The following is an 18,682-nucleotide window of genomic DNA, read 5'->3' on the forward strand; positions in this document are numbered from 1 at the left end:
GTCCCGTGGGGTGGCTATCAGCTGCGAAGGGACTCGATGGGCAGGGTTGTTGTTTGTATGAACAACCAACAAAAATGTCTCGTGAAGAAGTGCTGGGGAGAAGAAGGAGATTGGCGGACCGAGTAAGGAGGCCGCCTGGCTTTGGCCAGGAAGGGCTTCAGGCCTCTGAAGAAGAAACCACACGGCAACAGAACACCCCGGGCCCTGCCTAGTGGGCAGGGGGCACCCGAGGTTACCCCACTCCGCAGGAAGAAGCATGCTGGCGGCTAGGGACACGCTCAGGGAGGCGCAGGGTGGCTGTGCTGGGACCCGAGGTGTCTGTGACAAGTTGTAATGACTTCTGTCCTGTGGCAGGAGCACGGCCCTGGGCCAAAGTGAACTGGTCAGTGCCGCCACGTCCTGCTCTGTGGCGTGGGCCTGTAACGGGCTTCTTTGAGGCTCAGTGTCTGTCTGAAAAGATGGCGGCGGTAAGCACCCATCTCCTCCACTAGAGAGTGCAGAGGGTCGTACAAGGTGCATAACCCTGTGGTCCCGACTCATGGCCCCGCCCCGTGCACCATAGGGCTTGATCACCAGGCCTCTTTGGTAGCGTCGCTAGGTGGGCTCAAAGCCAACCTGCGAGCCACTCGGTAGTCAGGTATTAACTGTTTCCACGGCCCAGGGACCTCCAGCGAAGTGCTGTTGCCAAGTGCATTCTGACCCATAGCGACCCCATTGGTGGGAGGAAACCTGCTCCACAGAGTTTAATCCTGCTCCGCAAGGCTGTTACCGCTACAGAAGCCAGCTGTCACCGCTTCCTCCCTGGCCATTTGCTGCTGAATACTTAACCTAACGGAGGCATGACTAGGCTCCTTAAATGATGTCCATACCTAAAGAACCACAGCCACTGCCGTCAGCCGATTGTGACTCACCGAGCCAGACAGTCTGACTGGAACAGAGTCTCATCTTTCTCCCTCTTGGCACAACTGAGGGGTTTGAACTGCTGACCTAGTGGTTAGCAGAGAAAGAACTTCCTGGGTGCAAAGTCTCCCAGAAAAGAAGTGAGAGAACAATGTTTTTCCATGTTAGGTGTTAGCCACAGTGCTATTAAACTCGAAGACCAATTCCCCCTTTACCACAACCCCCTCCCCGCCCACCCCCCCCACTGCCTGGTTTCCAGCCTGGCTTTGTTGCATGATCTTAAAGGTGTCACTTGGCTCCTTTGAGCCTCTACTTCCCCCTTGTTTATACGTTGGAATGCTTGTTTACAATAGTAGTGGGGTCCCTGGGTAGAGAATGGTTAACTCACTCAGGTCTTAACTAAAAGGTTGAAGGTTTGACTCTCCCTAGACACCGAAGCCCCCGTGGATCAGCTCCTCTCAGACACACACAAGGCTTGTCAAGAGTCCCAAGCCACTCAATGATATCTGGTTCTGGTTCATGCTGTACCCATCTCATAGGGTTGAGGGGAATGAAGTTCACATTTGTAACGTTTACAAGAGTCTGGTAGGAAAGAGGGAACCGATTACATGGAACTGTGTGTGACCTCCTCCCTTGGGGACAGACAACTGAAAAGTGGATGAAGGGAGACGTTGGACAGGGCAAGATATGACAAAATACCCATTTATAAACTATCAAGGGCTCATGTGGGAGGGGGGAGCGGGGAGGGAGGGGAAAAATGAGGACCTAACGTCGGGGGTTTAAATGGAGAGAAAATGTTTTGAGAAATGATGTACAAATACGCTTTACACAATTGATGTGTGTATGGATTGGGATAACAGTTGTATGAGCCCCTAATAAAATGTTTAAAAAAAAAAAAAAAAAAGAATGATACCCAATTAAAAAAAAAAACAAAAAACAAGAGTCTGGCACACTGGTCAGCACTCAGCACCTGTTAATTGCACTATTATCATTGAGCTTGCATAAGATGCTTTGATATTGAAAGGGTTCAGACCAGAATCCTGAAAGTAGAATAAGACTAAACGGGCCTGTGGGACAGTTAACCAAGGTTGATTTATTTACGAGATTAAGAATATATGTGATAGCAGCTACCATTAATCATCACTACGTTCTAGGCACTGCTCTAAGCACTTTATGTAGATTAACATGTTTAATCCTAATATCAAAACAAAGGCACAAGGAGGTTAAGCAACTTCCCCAAGGTTGGAGGAAAAACCCAGCTGCCCTCTAGTCGATTCTAACTCAAGATAGACTTGTGATCCAGGATTTTCAATGGATCATATTTCCGAAGTAGATTACCAGGCCTTTCTTTTGAGGCATCTCTAGGTGAATTGAACAGCCAACCTTTCCCTTAGCAACCAAACGTTTGTACTACCCAATAAAAAGCACTCAGACATTTTGGCTCCCAAACATATACCCTTAACCACTATTCCACGCGACCTCCCTGGATCGGCCCACTGCTTTTGCTCAGCAGCTATGCCCAGAACAAACATTACTTCATTGTCAGAGAGACCCACGCCCTGCAACACACACAGAATAAGGATTTAGATAAAAACCCAAAACAGACTTTTCACATACTTGCCTGTTTGGGAGACGGGAGGCTGGGGCCAGGGCGGCATTAGGAGGATCTGGGGTTTGGATGGACTTTGAAGACTATCAGAAGGCAGAGATGGGAATGATACCAGCAAATCCAAAAGGCATTTTACATTCTTATCTCCTCAGGTCCTCAGCAACATCTGACCTGTTAGTCACGATCGCCCTCTTAAAACACGCTTTTGCATCAACGACCTAATTACCTCTACTGCTTAAGAAGTGTAAAGGTCTCCTTTGGGTTAGCTACTAATGAGGTGGAGAGAAGGGGAGGACACAGAGGAAGGCTTTCAGAGCGGCACTTCCTCTTACCATGCAGATTCCATGGAATACACTATTGTATTGGATTTGTTGCTTTGTCATCTTTCTGGCGACAAACAGAAGTAACTGGAAAGCAAGCTAAAAACAACCTCTCAGCAGCCCAGTAGCAGCCAAAGTTCACCTGCTACAGCAGGTGTTTTTATTTAAGGGCCACTGTTGAAAGAGCATAGACTTTGGAGTCAGGCAGCCCTCCGTTGAATGCGGGCTCCCCCACTTCCAGCCTATGTAAACGTGGGCAGATTGCTCAACTCCTTTGAGCCTCAATTCTTTATCTAGACCAGTGTTTCCCAAAGTGGGCCAAAGTGCTTCCAGGGGTGGGGGTGGGGGGCTAGAATGATGGTGCAGCAGGGGATGGGGGTGGGGAGCTGCAAATGCAGATATCTACACTTTAACCTGGATTATGGACTATAGCACAAAAGTCTTTAATTACTGGGGAGAAGGTCTAAGTAAGTGGTTTGGGGGTTTTTGTGGAAAAGGGGTTAGTAGGTCATATGTTTGGGAACCTATGATCTATACTATGGGACTCATACAAGGAGCAGCTTCACAAATTCGTGGGAAAATTCCAGTATCTTCTTCTTAGTTTTTTTCCCCCAATATCTTTTGATTCCATTTTTCCACAAACTTTTTGAAGCTCCCTCCTACCGGTGTCATAAAATTGTTGTAAGCAAAACGAGACAATGCATATAAGATGCTGAATACTCTGCCTGGCACATCACTGTCAAACAAGAAACCACTGCCAGCAAGAGATGACTCCTGACTCGCACTGACCGTACAGGACACAGCAGAACTGCCCGATAGGGTGTCCAAGGCTGTAAATCTTTATGGAAGCAGACGGCCTCGGTTTTTCTCCCATGGAGTGGCTAATGGATTTGAACTGCTGGCCTTTTGAGTTATCAGCCCAACTCATAACCCACTATACGGCCAGAGCTCCTGGAGCTCTTGGCAGGCCCTTGAAAAAATATAGGAAGTCTTCTTGGAGTTATGGAGGGAGCAGATCCGTGGCACAGAGAGGCTCCCGGAGCAGGGCCATATGTCCTCGAGAGAGACAAGAGCCAGTCCAGGTCCGTCTGGGGCAACAGGGAAGGAAACATCCATACTTCTGCCTACCGAGTAGAACTCTGAGCCGAAGACCCAAACACTCTACCCGAGTCTGTGCTCCTCAGGGATACAGTCTGTCTTACGCATCTTTCCGGTGCTTGCCCGGGTGCTGGGCACAGAGTAGGCACACATACCCACTGATGAGCACCCAACCACCGAAACGGAGCAGGGTTGTAGAATACCCATGGTATGGCAAGAGGAGCCCCCTGGATAGTGAAAAGGATGGATGCGCTTAGCTGCTAACCAAAGGGTTAGGGGTTTGAGTCTGCCCAGGCTACCCCACCCCCCTAGTCCGAAGAAAGACCTGGTGATCTACTGCTAAAAAAAATCAGCCCCTGAAAACCGTGGGAGCACCGTCCTACCCTGATACTTACGAGGTCACTGAGAGTTGGCTATTTTGTTTCTGTTGGGCAGTATAGATTTTTGTGTCATAGACTAGGTTCTGTATGATCTGTGGGTCTGTCGCTTGTTTTTTCCAACCCTGCATTCTCATATGAAAAACGGGGATGCTGTTAGGACTTGGCTTATAATGTTCTGTGCTAAAAACATGCCACACATGAAGATTATAACACACACCTGGCCAACTGTAGGCTCAAGAACCTTTAGTTGTTATGATTATGACCTTTGGGTGAAATTGTCCAAAAAAGGGTGGAGTAGTCGAAGCCCTTGGCAGACATGAAGGGAGCCGGGCACCATGAGCGCAGGACGGTCCGAGAGGCCTGCGATCTTTAAGGGAGACTCAGAATGAGGACAACAGAAACAACAAGCAAAAGAGGGACAGGATCCTTTCTGAGGAGGAAGGACGGCAGAATGACTCACCTCGATAAAACCCAGTTTTAAATGAGAATAACTTGTCAATGATACAATATGATAATAAAATAAACATCGCTTGGGAAGGAAAGGACCTCCCGAGAACATGGAAGGAGGGGCGTCTCTTTCAATTGGCCATTGTCCCTAGGCTCACAATGACACCCGGGGTCATTCAAATAACTTGCGAATGCGATCAGTCTCTGTCATCTTGAGAGCTTTGGACAAATGCTCTCCTAATCTTCAGAATGTGTGTGTGTGTGTGTGTGTGTGTGTGTGTGTGTGTGTGTGTGTGTGTGCTGAAGGAGAGCTGGGAGTAGAATTCTGGGAATTGCTACCCACAGGGCTGGACGGCGATGTCCAATGACACAGACAGTCTTCGGCCACTTAGGAGAGAGACTCTTGATGACAAGGGGTTCACTTGAAACAAAGCACAGCAGAAAAATTCCTCTTGCTTCTTAAAGAGTGGATTTCTCTTCCGTTTAAAAAAAGCGGTTTTATCAACTGTGCAGGAGTGGATTTGGTTTTGATGGGGTGTACCAGCTGTGTTAAGAACACTGGCTGAGCCAAGCATATAGAGATGGAAGGCATGCATTCCCAGTCAACATCCCTGTGTGGCCTCTGTCGTCAAGGGGGTGACCCGTAACCCGGATGGTAATAACACTAAGTGTGGCATCACAACTAAAGCCTATAAACTATACCTACCTAAAGCCTACAGGTGAATGGCTCAATGTCCATTCTGCATTTTCCCCCTCATGTCCTGTTCGGTATTTTGACCAAAGACCAAGTGAAGACTCAGAAGACATGTCTATCAAATTAGCACCTGGCAGAGGTAAGAGGGATGGCTGCCATGCGTGGAATTCTGCATTCACAGTGATCTGAGGTGTTGGACTGAGCAGGGGACCGAGAATAAAATCGAATCCAGCTGGAGGCTGCACTAGCCTATTAGGTAACGAGTTCCAGTCACGGGAAATAGTCTTAAAGTTCGCTCCTAGGAGACACAAAAAGAAAGCCAGAGGAGGCCCTGGCTGGCCGTGAGGCCTGACCCCTGGAGATCTCTGGAAAGGCATGAGAATGGGCTGGCATGTCGGAGAGCTGAAACAGGGAAGTGGGAGAGAGATTCTGACTTTTTCTACAGGGAAATATTGGGGCAAGTTGTGGATTTCATGGGGAGTGGTTTTCCTTAAAATCCAGAGAGTCTAACATTAAGAGCTGGCTGGAGAACAGAACGAAACTCAAAAACCTCCCTGCCATTGAGCCAGTGCCGACTCATAGTGACCCTATAGACCAGGGTACAACTGCTCTGTGAGTTCCCAAGACGGGGACTGTTGATGGGAGTAGAAAGCCCAGTCTTTCTCCCACAGAGCAGTTGGTGGTTTCGAACTGCCGACCTTGCGGATCGCAGTCCAACAGGTAACCACTATGCCAACAGGGTATCCAAACAGATGGTAAACAACCCTGATGGGGAAGACTGGGCCAGATGGCGCTGGGTCCTTCCAATGTTAAGCTTCCGTGTGCTCGGGGCCAGCAGACGACACTCCTGGCAGATGCCCCATCAGTTCCATGTGGTTGGGACAAGATGCTCAGGGAAGGCTTCCTCCAGGCCTTGAAGACGGAGATCACATGGACCCCCCTTCCATAGTTTGCCCCAACCTAGCCCCACAGTGGCAGCACTTGGGAGGAACAGGCACTTATTCACACGTAGGTGAGTGGGATGGTGGAGGCCAAGAGTTCTCTCTGGAGCAGCCCTCGTTCAGCAGATGGTGGAGAGAGCAGAAAGAGAGGGAGTGTCGCAGCCAGAAAACCAGGTCCCAGGAACGAGTCCTGGTAGGCGCTAACGTGCGTGAGTGCGTGCGTGCAGTAAGAGGAAAGGAGAGATGGGAGGGAGATGCACACAGGGACCCAGCTCCTTCACTGTGTCCCAGGATGACAGCTTGTCGGACCGGGAGCGGAGACTGCTGGGAGCACTGAGGGCCAGTGCCGTGCCAACTCAAGGCCATTGAGGCCATTGGGGGAGAGGCCAGGGCTGGACTCCAGACCCACAAGAGCGTCCAGTCGCACTTCAGCCCTTTGCCAACTGTGGGGCCTTGGGGACGTGAGTTCCTTTCCCTGTGCCTCGTTTCCTCAGTTATAAAATAGAGATACAGGGCAGCTGTGAGAACAATTTGAGCGGTGGACGAGAAGCACCTGGCGTGTAGGACGTTCTACCTAGCAGTTAACACTCCCTTCTAGTTCATCTGAGAAGGATGGCCGGTTCTGAGTAGCAGGGAGCCCGTCCTCAGTGTAGCTGGTACCCAGGTACCGAGAAGCATTAGCTAGGTGGGTCATTCACAACAAATTCACCCCCACGTTGGAGTCAAATCCCTGAGCTAGGGTCCTGAGGAGGAGGAAGGACTGGTGGGAGTGGGTGGGTGGGTGGAGGGTGAGGTTACCTTCTCCCCAGGGGTGACGGAGATGCGCCACACACAGTGCACATGGGCAGAGTAGCCGTTGGGGTACTCGGGGGAGGAGAAGTTGCCTATGCTGTCTTGCAGCGTCTCTCCACAGGCTGTTGAGGAAAAGAATGGGCTGGAATCCGCTCCCCCCACCCCCAACTTCCCACCGCTCCTCAGCCCTATGTATTCTCTGTGAGAGAATGTTTCAGGGAAGAGGGAGTCTGGACTGGTCCCGTCCCTTTAAGATCCACCCCACCTCTCTTCTCACCTATAAGCACAACCCATCCGACCTCACCCAGGCTAGTGCTGCCAGGGTAACCGGCTGCCAAGTTGTCAAGGCAACATGGGCTCCAGAGCGATGGTCAAGCTCTGGTGTCAACCTCCTCCCTCAGTGGGTCTCACTCGCTCAGTCCACCGCCCTCCCTTGGGACTGCTCTGGTCGCCTCCTCCACCTCCACCCCCCTTTCCTGTCGCTCTGTGCCTCCCGCTCTCATGACTTCAGTTTCTCACCACCCCTGCCCCCTTGCCCTTTTGGTCCCTTGGCGTGAAGCTGCTCCTCTCCTGTGCCCCCTCCTCCCCACACCAGGCAGCCTCTTTCATTCTCTAAGACTTGCATCTCTCAGCTTCCGGAGGGCGGAGGCCCTAGGCCCTGACCTCTGGCCCCTTTCCTCCTGGGCACTGTGCTGGGAACACAAACCTGGGCACTTGTAGAGCTTTCGGGCCTGAGCAATGTCCCCCTTGCTGAGCCGGGTCCTCTGGCCAATGGGAGGTTTCACCCCGTTCACCTCATACTTAGGAACGATGGTGTCCAGGAAGATGCCCCTGGGAAGGGAAAGCCCAGCCCCGGGTGAGTCGGACAGATGGCAGCGTGCCTCCCTGTGCCCACAGGTTGTGACCCTGCCTGCGCCCAGACATTCCTCAGCAGGGTCAGGGAAGGGCGGAGATGTCGCACCCTGTCATTAAGCTGCCCACTGACCAGCAGCCACCCTGCTCCGTGGCAGCCACACCAGGAACATGTTGAGAGGTCAGGGACCTGGGTCCACTGGTGCATCTTGACCAGTCAGGCCCAACTTCCAGTCACACGGGAGGGACCCCTGTTCCCTCTTGTCTCCCTCCCCAGTCATGCCTGCTTCTTCTGCCCCCTCATACTGACCAGCCAGCCCGAACTTCCCAGCACTACCCAGACAGAACCTGGAGCAGAGCCAGGCCAGGCCCCACCTGGGCCAGACCAGACTCTGCTAGCTCCCAGGCCATCAGTGCCTCCTGCCTCCCTTCCCATCAGGGAGGAGCAAAACAAAGGGGAAACAGCAGCCCTCGACCTCCCCTGGGTCCCTGACTCACACCCAGCTGGGTGGAACACAGCAGGAGATGGGGGAGGGTTGGGGGCTGGGGAGTTTGTGGGAAGTATCAGGGTGGGAGTCTGTAGGGTGGGGGCAGAATGACCTCACCGCCCTTCCTTGGTCTCTGTTTCCTCAGGTCTGGAGGCAAAGAGTGTGGGATTTAGTGTGGGGGCTGGGGAGGGCGGATGAGGAAAGAGTCAGGCATGGGAAAGGGGAGTGAGGGCAGGGAAAGCCAGTTCCCACACTCTTCTGAGAAGCCGGGCTCCAAGCACAAGCACGGCTGGGCCTCTTTAGCAATGGGCAGTGGTGGGCCCACCTGGACCCCACCAACCTGGCCTCCTTTCTCCTGGCAAGTGGCTAAGGACAGTCTTCCAGCAGGGCCACCCTCTTTAGGGGGGGTTCTGCTGGGACTTCTGGGAGCCTGGGAATCAGCCCTGACCAAGGTGGGCCCTGCATAGGGAGTGGGAGAGTGTGGGTGTCTGGGAGTCGGGGTAAGAGCTAGGCCAGTGGTTCTCAACCTTCCTAATACCTCAAACCTTTAATACAGTTCCTCATGTTGTGGTGACCTCCAACCATAAATTTATTTTCGTTGCTACTTCATAACTGTCATTTTGCTACTGTTATGAATCGGGTGATCCCTGTGAAAGGGTCATTTGACCCTCAAAGGGGTCGAGACCCACAGGTTGAGAACTGCTGAGCTAGGCTTTAGTCTGTTACAGAAAGGCCTCCCTGGGCTCTGGGAAGGGCCAATTGGATAGTGCTCCCTCTGCACGCTGCGCCTCCCCCAGAGCCATTGTGGCCCAACAGCTGACTTGCAGAGCTGCTGGGTCTCAGGCTCCTGGGACAGGTGTGCTGGGGAGGCACTGTGGTGGGCAAAGGACATTGGTTTGGGGGCTTCAGCTCTGATGAACTCACATGAGGAAGAGGACCACAGGGCAGGCAGCTCCCACGGAGCCTCTGCTCAGGGAAGGCGGCTGCCCAGAGGACAACTCTTTATCTTGGGCCACGACCCCAGCAAGACCAGGCTGGTGGGAAGCAGGAGGGAAAGAGAATGGCCTACCGGGTGGCAGGCAGGCCCGGGCTGCCCTAGAGAGGCCTGGCTCCAACTCTCACCTGGAAAATGTGTTCCGGGCGTAGTGCATGATACTGTCAAAGTCATACGTCTCCCCCAGAGACTCCACCTCCTGGAACTCCATCTTCAAGAAGTTGTACTCCTGCCCTGCAGAGGCGAGAGGCAAAGGGGGTGTGGGGCAGGGGGAGACCCACAGCCACCTGTCCCGAGTCCGGAATGGGGTCCTTCCTGTACCTGAGAGGTGTCCTCCCCCACCTGCGGGGCCGGGGAGCAGCCAAGAGAAGTCTGGGGGAGGGGAGGGAGTCCTGTCCAGCAGAGGGGCGGAGTGAGGGCTTTCTGGAGGAAAGACTCAAAGGAATGTGGGGTGGAAGCACCCAGGTCTAGAGCTACAGCCTGGAGGGAGGCAGTGAAGAGTGGAGGAGGCCTGAAGAGGAGAGAGAGGGGAGGCAGAAGGTGGGGGCGGGGCACGGGAGAGATAAAACAAACAACAGCAGCACCAGCAACAACAACAACCCCAGACAGGTGCCACAGTGTCGGCCTTGACTCCTAGCAGTCCTGTGTGAACCAAGGCAGAATTGCGCTCCATGACAGATGACCAGGAAAGAACAGAAGAAACATCCTCTGAGGACGGATGACAGTAGGCGGGATCAAGAAGAAGAGAAAGGCGTGCCCTGGCATACAAGGTCGGACTGGCCACGCCCCCACCCAGCCCTGGTTGGGGTGCTCCTGCTGGCCCCACGTCCAAGAGCAGGCGTGGTCTAGGATCCCCAAAGCAGCCCCACGACTGACTAGCGGTCCCTGAGCCTCGCGCGCGGAGTGTGGACAGACGTGGGCTGCGGGCTGGGGCTGCAGCCGCCTAGCCTGCAGCGTCTGTACTGCTGAGTTGACAAAAAGCAAAGGCAAGGTCTCTGCGGGCGATCGCATTCCTGTTCCAGGCCCTGGAGGGAGGGGCGAGCGCCGCGTACCTGGCTGGATGTTCTCGCGCACGATGGAGACGTGGCGGTCCCGGTCCGGCCGTGTGTGCTCGTGCCAGAAGCCGATGACGTGACCCAGCTCGTGGACCACGATGCCGAACTTGTCGCAGTTCTTTCCGATGGAGATGGCCTGGGGGCCTCCGCCTCGGCGACCCACGTAAGAGCAGCACCTGGGGGGCGGGACCAGCTCAGGGGGGCGGTCCCGAGCTGGGGGAGTGCATCCACTCAGGGGCCGGGCGAGGCTGCAGGGGCGGGTGGGTACGGAGGGCAGGGGAGGGATCTGAGTGTAGAACACCAGGCCGCAACCTATGTGCTGGGGGGTATCCTCACTTCAAAGGGGCAGTTCCTGGGGAGATAGCTGATGGCAGGAAGGGGCAGGTCCCGGGGCAGCGGGCAGCTGCAGTAGTGGGGAGGGCAGGGTGCAGAACTTGCGTTTGGGCAATGCCTGAGCGCTGGTGCCCAGGGGCCCCTGCTCACCCGCAAGGTCGATAGGTGAATACAATATAGCTGTCCTCGTCCGTGCGCTCCAGGAAGGTGACGCAGGTGTTCTTCTCCCAGTGTCTCATGGCCTGCCGGAAGACTGCCCTCTGGCTGCCTGCCAGGACAAAGGGGGCCAGGCTGTCACCGTGTCCACATGGACCCACCTCCACCCACTGCTAGAGAGCCACCCCGTCCTGTGTGCAGGCTGCATGGAGAGACAAATGGGGTGGCCCCAAGAGTGCCTCCAGGGCCCCTGCTCACCAGTGAAGTTTCCCCCTATGACAAAGGGGATGACCCCATCTGGCCACACCCGCTCCAGTCGGGATGTGGCCGCCCGCCGACTCCGACTCCGGGGTCTGCCTCTCCATCTTCCCCGGGGTTTCCGCTGTCGCTGGCCCCCGGCGCTCTGGCTGTCAGGAACTGTGGAGTTCCCTGGGTTTTGAACGAGGAAGGAGTTGGCAGAAAGCAGGTGGCCGCGGGGAGAGGAGGCAACAGGGCGAATTAGACATCCGAGGAGTGGCCTTTCTGAAAAGCTGAGCAACAGCTCTGTCCACTTCCTAGGGACCACGGGGAGCCTGAGGAGGGGGCATCTGAGGCTCCGGAGGGGATCCTTTCTCCACTGAGAAGCCTGCTGCTTTGGGAGGCAGACACAGTCCAACAGCGTCAGTGCAGCGCTCTGGCGGTGTCAGCACAGAGCAGGGAGGGTGTCGGACAATGGAGACAGACACATGTGTATGTCTGGTCCAGTCAGGGACCATTTCATCAGAGAAGCTCTAGCCGTGGGCCTTGAAGGCTGCGTACAAGTTTGCAAAGTAGAAGCATGAGGAGGCACACGGAGAGAGAGTGAGGGGTGGGGGAAGAGACCTGGGTTAGGAAGGAGAAGGCTGAGATTTCGGGTCCAGGCTCTGGCACTGACTCATGTTGTAGTGAAGCTTAGTCTGTGTACGTGTCAACCGAGACATGTCCTAACACCTACCTTTGAAGGTGGTTGAGATAGACCAGTTAGATAATGCTTCTGGGAGTGCTTGGGAGACTGTGAGCAGAAAGGATGTTGGTTCTTAGCTCTAGGGTAGGACTACACTAACTATTCCTCTGGAGGAGGAAAGCCATCCCCCCAGACCCCGACACTGCAGACAAGTGAATGGTCTCCGTCTAAGAACCATGACTTTCCCTGTGGCTAGGAGCAGGAGGTTCTCTGTTTCCCCGAGTCTGGTCCCCATCCCCAGGGCGTCAGAAGGCTGTCCACACCCACGGTACCTGCAGCTTTGATGGAAGAACGCGCAGTGGCCCGCTGCCTGAGGTCTGCAGCCTGTTGCACCTGGAAGGCCCTCAAGTCCTCTTCATCCAGGGCAATGTCACCAAGAAAGGCGGCTGGGGACAGCAAGAGGCCAGGGGCTGAGCTGTGCTCTGACCCGGCATCGGGGTGTACAATCCCAACCCAGGTGTCGGTGCCCATCACCCCCAGAGCAGCATTCACGCTCAAACCCCATGTGAGGAGGAATCAAGAAAAGGACTGGCCTTGAGGATCTCTTGGGAAATCATGCCCACTTTTTTGGGGGGGGGTATTGAGTGGGGAGCAGAGCCCAGCCAGCCCCCACCGGACCGTTAGCCCAAGAAGGCACTGTCGCATCCTTTATCCCATCTGTCTTCAGCAAACACCTCGTGAGCACCTATGATCTAGACACCTATGCAGTACAGGTGTCTGCTGTATTGCAGGGGCAGTCTGGTGGCCTTGAAGCCGGAAGCCCTATAACCTCCACGTCCAATCCCAGCAGGTGCACCAAGGACACCGCTGTCAGTGGAGATTCCAGGCCAACACAGACCAGGATTAAGAGCCTGGTGATCCGATTCTGACTCTATGGCTCAGAGCAGACGACTGTCTGGCGTGGTGCTAGGAGAGGACCCCTAGTTTTGAAGACATCCCAAATACAAGTGGCCACAGCAATGAACTCCATCGTTGCAGCAATCGTGAACACGGCACCACACCACACCTAGCCACTGCCAGTCGGTTGATTCTGACTCGCAGTGACCCTATCGGGATGGAGGAGAAGTCCTCCATCGGGTTTCGGAGCCTGTAGGTCTTTTAGGGAGCAAACGGCTTCCTTTTTCACTGCTGAGTGGCAGGTGGATTTAACAGAGGTTAGCAAACCGATGCTTCTCTCAATCCACAGCCAGGGCTCCTGGGTGACGTCACAAAGCCAAATGATGTTTGTTCTGTTGTTCTCAGAGTCGCCCTGAGTCAGAGCCCACCATGCCACGGCAACCAGCCTGGTGGGCCAGGTAGGTACTAGTCTGGTGTTGGGCAAGACAGAGGAGCTGCCAACCTAGGGAGGAAAACCAACACTAAACAAGGAAACGGATGCTGAACTGGGAAATTCCAGATGGCAAGGGATGCTGTAGAGATGGTAGGATGTCTACTTTGGGCGCCTATAAGCCTTGGCTCTGCGCTACACCTGTGATAGTCACGCTACAAACACCATTTTCACTTCATTGAGGGGATGGTAGGGATAAAAACGGGAGCTGCTGGGCCTATTAGGGAAACTGAGGCCCAGCTGGACAAGGTTGAACAGCTCCCAGGGGGTGCCTGTTCTGAATCTCCGGAGAAAGAGGGCTCTGAGGACAGAGTCGCTGCCAGGGCTGGGAGAGAAGTTTCCGGAGAGACGGCCGAGCAGGCCGACTCCTTCTGGAGAGGTCTGTAGCAGGAGGAAGCAGAGGCCACAGTGCTGACCGCTCTGGAAGGCGCTCAGAGGAAAGCTGTGCGCTGGGCTGGGGTGGGTGGGGGAGGTGGGAAGCTGAGCTGAGGTGGGAACAGAAGGCAGCTGCCCTGCAGCTCCACCCATGGCGACATCTGCTTCTCATCCTAGAGTGTACACAGGCCTGGCGGTCAGCATTACACACATTGTTTTAACCTTAAGGCCTTCCACACAGGTTTCTCCTCCCCACATGGCCCGACTGGGTGGACACACACACTGACTTCACCACACACAGAAGCAGGCACAGCAGTTAGTGTTCCTCAGACACATGGTGAACGCCACCCCCATGCCATCCAACACTGAACTATGCCAAGTCTCAGAGACACCCTGTGCACCCGGACAGTGCCCAGCACAGCACTTCCATGTGGGCTCACCCGCTACCACCCCCTACCACCGAGTCTCTGGTGACTCAAAGGGACTCTACAGGACAGGGCGACACTGCCCCTGTGGATTTCTGAGACTGTAACTCTTTACGGAAATGGAAAGCCTCATCTTTCTCCCATGAAGTGGCTGGAGGTTTCGAACTGCTGACCTTGCAGCTAGTAGCCCAGCGGGTAACCACTGCACCACCAGGGCTCCGGCATGAGTAAGGCACTCAATAAATGACTGAAGGAATGAGGCACCCTGGTATTCTTCTGGCTGCGAATACATGCCTGGAGACACATGCTCACGTACAGATGTGACCTAGACACTGATCAGCTGAATGTGGGAGTGATGTCAGCAGCCATTTAGGCCACCTTCCTGAGGTCTGGAAGATAAACGATTGAACCAAGACCATCTAACCCCATCACTGGAACAGCCGGATCGAGCACTTCGGCCTCTGATTCTTAGTCTACCGCTCCTTGCACTCAAATCCACTGCCTTTCTAGAACCCAGCTGGTAAACACACACCACCAGAAATAGACACTCCACAGACTCACGCTTCCACCAGAAAACACACATGCAGTCAGAGACAGTCCTGGGAAAGTACACATGCCTAGGTTCCAATACACACACTCTCAGGAACAAACCCACACCAAACTCTGGACCCACTAAGCCAACAATAGTAGCAATAATGACACCTTATGTCAATGTCTGTTGAAGTTTAAGATGGCACTTTCCTCATTAAAGAGTCCGTTTAATCAGGGCCCACCCATGACATGCTCACAGGCCATGCTCCGCCCCATGCAGTTGCCCAGGACTGCCCCACTACACCGGGAGAGAGAACCTCATGGCTGGGTTCCAGCCCCATGCCTGCCTTTAGAGATCAGAATCCTTGGATCTAGAGAGAAGAAATGACCTGCTCAAGGCCACCTGCAGGTACTCACTGTCAGCTTGTCAACTACGACTCATAGTGACCCTACAGGACTGAGTAGGACTGCATGTTACGGTTTCCAAAATTGAAACTTTTTACAGTTTCGCCTTTCTCCTGAGGAGCGGCTGGTGAGTTTGAACACCCGAACTTGTGGTTAACAGTGGGCTGGACTCTCTTCCGCCACACTAAAAAGCCTCTTGGACTTCAAATGGCCTTGGTTCACCAGCTGATGGAACAGCAACAGAAGACAGTTCTTAGCCGACATGCAAGGATATGGGATGGAAGCCACAGGCTTCGATGCAGTGGTGGGTTCTTACATGACAATGCTCACACCAGTGCTCACATGCTCCATGAACACCCCCCACCCATCTTTGTACCCTTGCACAGACACTCCCTCCAGACTCACACACCCACGGACATCACCACACATACACACGTGGCTGGACAGTTAGACTTGCTTTTGGACACAGCAGCAAAAGCCAAGGTCTTCAGAGTCAGGCAAACCACCTTTGAATCCCAAGTTGCTATAGCAGACAAGTCATATAAACTCTTTTACACCTCAGTTTGCTCATCCATAAAAAGAGACATAATGAAATCCATCTAAGATAACTGCAGGCAATAAGGCACCTGGTCCAGAACCTGAAGCCTGGTCAGTGCCCATTAAGTGGCTACTGTCACCACTGTCCCAATAGCCCCTAAATTCATGTTCACTGCTATATTTTGCCAGGGTTGGAGGCAAGTGGCTGAGTGAAGGGCTAGGTGATCAGAACCAGGACCTCAAAGGCCATGTCCTGGAGGTCACAGGGTACTTGCTGGCCTGTGAAGCAGGCCCGTGTTGAGGTCAGGGCAACAAGAGGGTGAGCCCAGCTTCCAGCCCTGCAGAGCCGAGTGAGCGGGAACCCTGTGGTGGGGATGTCATGGTCGAAGAATGCGTGGGAACGGAGTGGGGGAGGGAAGGGATGGATGGACAGGAGAGCCTTATGGCTCAGGGGGCTGGGCCTGAAGCCCTAGCCCCTTTGGGATTCCCTCTTGAGAAGCTGAGGAAGCTGGGAAGGCCCTAGTGCCCCTCCTAACCCAGAAGGAAGTCCGGGGTCAGGGTCAGGGGAGAACTTGTTTTCAACACGGGATCAAGAAGTTTTGCTTTGTTTTCCGGTTGTAAACCAGCCAGGAGCACTGGTGCTGCTCTATAGCCAGGCCAGAGCAGCAGCAGAAAGACGGAAGAGAGTCAGATCCTGTGTGCCTCAGGCCTGGGGAGCAACTCTCTGGGCCAGCCTCCAGACCCCAAAGTCCAGATCCTGGCAAAGTATCCCCAGCTGGGAGTGGGGCCAAGAGGAGCCTGGTGTGACACAGCCCCACAAGGTTGTGTGTCCTGAACTTGCAGATCTTATCACCCAAATACAAGCGTCTGGCCCGGGAGGACACCTTCAGATACCCCCAGAGAAGCAGATAACATTTCATTAGCCACACATGTACATCTACATGAGTGTACACACTAGCACGTACTCTGGTGTACCCGTGTGCGCAGGTCAACAGACTTGCACAGAGAGCAGGGGCATACCCACAAATGCATACACGCACACACTCGGTTACGTCCTTGCCCGAGTGTCTTCAAACACACAGATCAAATCACTGCAGGTTCACACCACGTTTGCAAAGGGCAACCTCCCAACAGAGAAGGCTGCTCTTAGAATAGGCAGGAGCCAGAGGCAGAGAGTGGCTCAGAGCCAGGGAGATCACTCAGGGGCCTGAGGGGTGACACCTTGGAGAAGGGAGAATTGACAGGAGTTTCTTCTTCCCGGGGAGTCCCGTTGGTCCCCCTCCATTTGGAACCCAGGGAGATTTTTCAGACGTTTCCTCCTCCCTTGGGGCACCTAAAAGAGAAGGTGACTCAAGGAGCAGGGGCATAGGTGGGTGGGATGACTCACCCGGTGTGTCTGGAGGGAAAATGTGGTCTGGCAAGAGCTAAGGTCGTTTCTCAACCTCCAGGGCCTTACCCGACTCCTCTGAGGCCCCCTGAAATCCAGGCCTGGGCCAGGAGGCCCCTGGGGTGCTGATGGTGAGTGAGCGGGGTGAGTTCCTTCTGCCCCTCAGCCCTCGGAACTGTCAGCTGAGGGAGAGGTGGAAGCAAGGCGCTCTCTGGCTCAGGATCGGTCTACATGGGCTATCTGTGCACATAGGCTCAGCTGTGTCCCACTTGCTGCCCTCCTGGATTCTCCCAGAGCCCTGAGATCACTGGCAAGTCGGTTCGTGCAGCAAAGCAGCAGGGAGTGTTGGAGAAGGAGACCTGGAAAGGTTCGCCAACCCACTGCACAGGAAACCAGGGCTGACTTGAAACTGACCAGGCGAGGACAAGAGAGTGGGCTTGGGGAATCAGCTCTGAACACACAAACAGGCCTGCTTGGCTTCCCGCCCATGGTTCTGTGCTTGGCTGAGAAGATGGAGGAAACTCCCAAGGCCGCAAGGGTCTTCACTTGGCCCTGACTGTTAACAGTAACCAAACTCCAACAGAAACAGCCAGAGGTGACTTCAAATAAACGGGAGCTGACTATCCTTTGAGCCGTGTGAGAGCTATCAGGTCAGTCAAGGAGGCAGCCGGGCTCCTATTCCTAGTCTTTGGTTTGGATGGAGGAAGAGAAGAAAGCTGAGAAGAGGCAAGTGAGCAGGACGGTCAGTCGGCGCCTACATGAAGTAGAGCCAGGCATGGCCACCATCATCTCCACCATCTGGAGATCCTGCAGAAGGGGAAGGAAAGACGCAGAGGCAGGCAGGAGAAGACAACCAAACAGAATATAAAGCTGGTTGACCCAAGGCATCTTAAGGCGTCTGGGTGGAGGATGGCCAGCCTCAGCATAGGTGCATGTGGGGGCACAGCCTGGGAGTGTGCGTCCAAGGTCCCTGCAGGCATGGGCATGGGGTCTTCAGCATCAGTCAAGCGCAGGAGGGAAGCCGGGCTTGTCCCTGAAGCTCGGCCTGTCAGCCACCCCCAGGCCTGGCTCAGCTCCCCACCAGCCTCACTTCACCCTGGTGGAAAGCTTTCTCCAGAGCTGTTGTTTGAAGTTCCAACTCAGCTAGCCCCACCCTACATGAAATCTGAGACTAGGGATGGAGTTCCCGAGCCTTGCGCTGCTCTGAAAATCACTCCGATTTCAAACTTGAAGATTGGCTTCCTAACCATTCTTTAAGGCCTTGCCCCAGCCCCATCTCCTCCATGAGGAATCCTCAAACTGCCCAGCTCACTTTTTCTCTGCCACCGCCACGCCGCAGATGGGCCAAGGCTCTCCTTTAGCCTTCTAGGTCGTTGCTCTCTAAGTTGGTACTTCACACAGATGGTTTATGCTATTGGTTATGTCTGTGTCTTGGCTCTAAGAGCAGAAGGCAGGTTTTACACTTCTCTTATCCACACCATCGATGATTGGCACATATTAGGCATTTGGTAAACGTCGATGAATTGGATGAGGAGCCCCGGGCGGCTGGCATAGAGGATGACGCGGTGGGCTGCTAACTGCAAGGTCTGAAGTTTGAAACCACCCTCCACTCAGCAGCGGGAGAAAGATGGGGTTTTCTACCCCCATTGAGAGT

At 54.2% G+C, this 18,682-nt stretch overlaps 1 protein-coding gene across 1 annotated transcript in view; it reads right to left on the minus strand.

Moving 5' to 3' along the window:
* Positions 1 to 18,682, minus strand: part of BMP1 (bone morphogenetic protein 1) — a gene marked incomplete at its 5' end in the record, with an annotated part of 48,687 nt that overhangs the window by 28,051 nt on the left and 1,954 nt on the right. The window contains 7 exons of the mRNA XM_004707690.2: positions 7,188 to 7,303; positions 7,888 to 8,012; positions 9,644 to 9,749; positions 10,568 to 10,746; positions 11,054 to 11,171; positions 11,318 to 11,488; positions 12,314 to 12,427. Of these exons, the coding sequence (XP_004707747.1) occupies positions 7,188 to 7,303; positions 7,888 to 8,012; positions 9,644 to 9,749; positions 10,568 to 10,746; positions 11,054 to 11,171; positions 11,318 to 11,488; positions 12,314 to 12,427 (929 nt within the window). The remainder of the gene's footprint in view (positions 1 to 7,187; positions 7,304 to 7,887; positions 8,013 to 9,643; positions 9,750 to 10,567; positions 10,747 to 11,053; positions 11,172 to 11,317; positions 11,489 to 12,313; positions 12,428 to 18,682) is intronic.

This window comes from Echinops telfairi, unplaced genomic scaffold (genome assembly GCF_000313985.2).
Source record: "Echinops telfairi isolate 266 unplaced genomic scaffold, ASM31398v2 ScPeMD7_9;HRSCAF=40, whole genome shotgun sequence".
Classification (NCBI taxonomy): domain Eukaryota; kingdom Metazoa; phylum Chordata; class Mammalia; order Afrosoricida; family Tenrecidae; genus Echinops; species Echinops telfairi.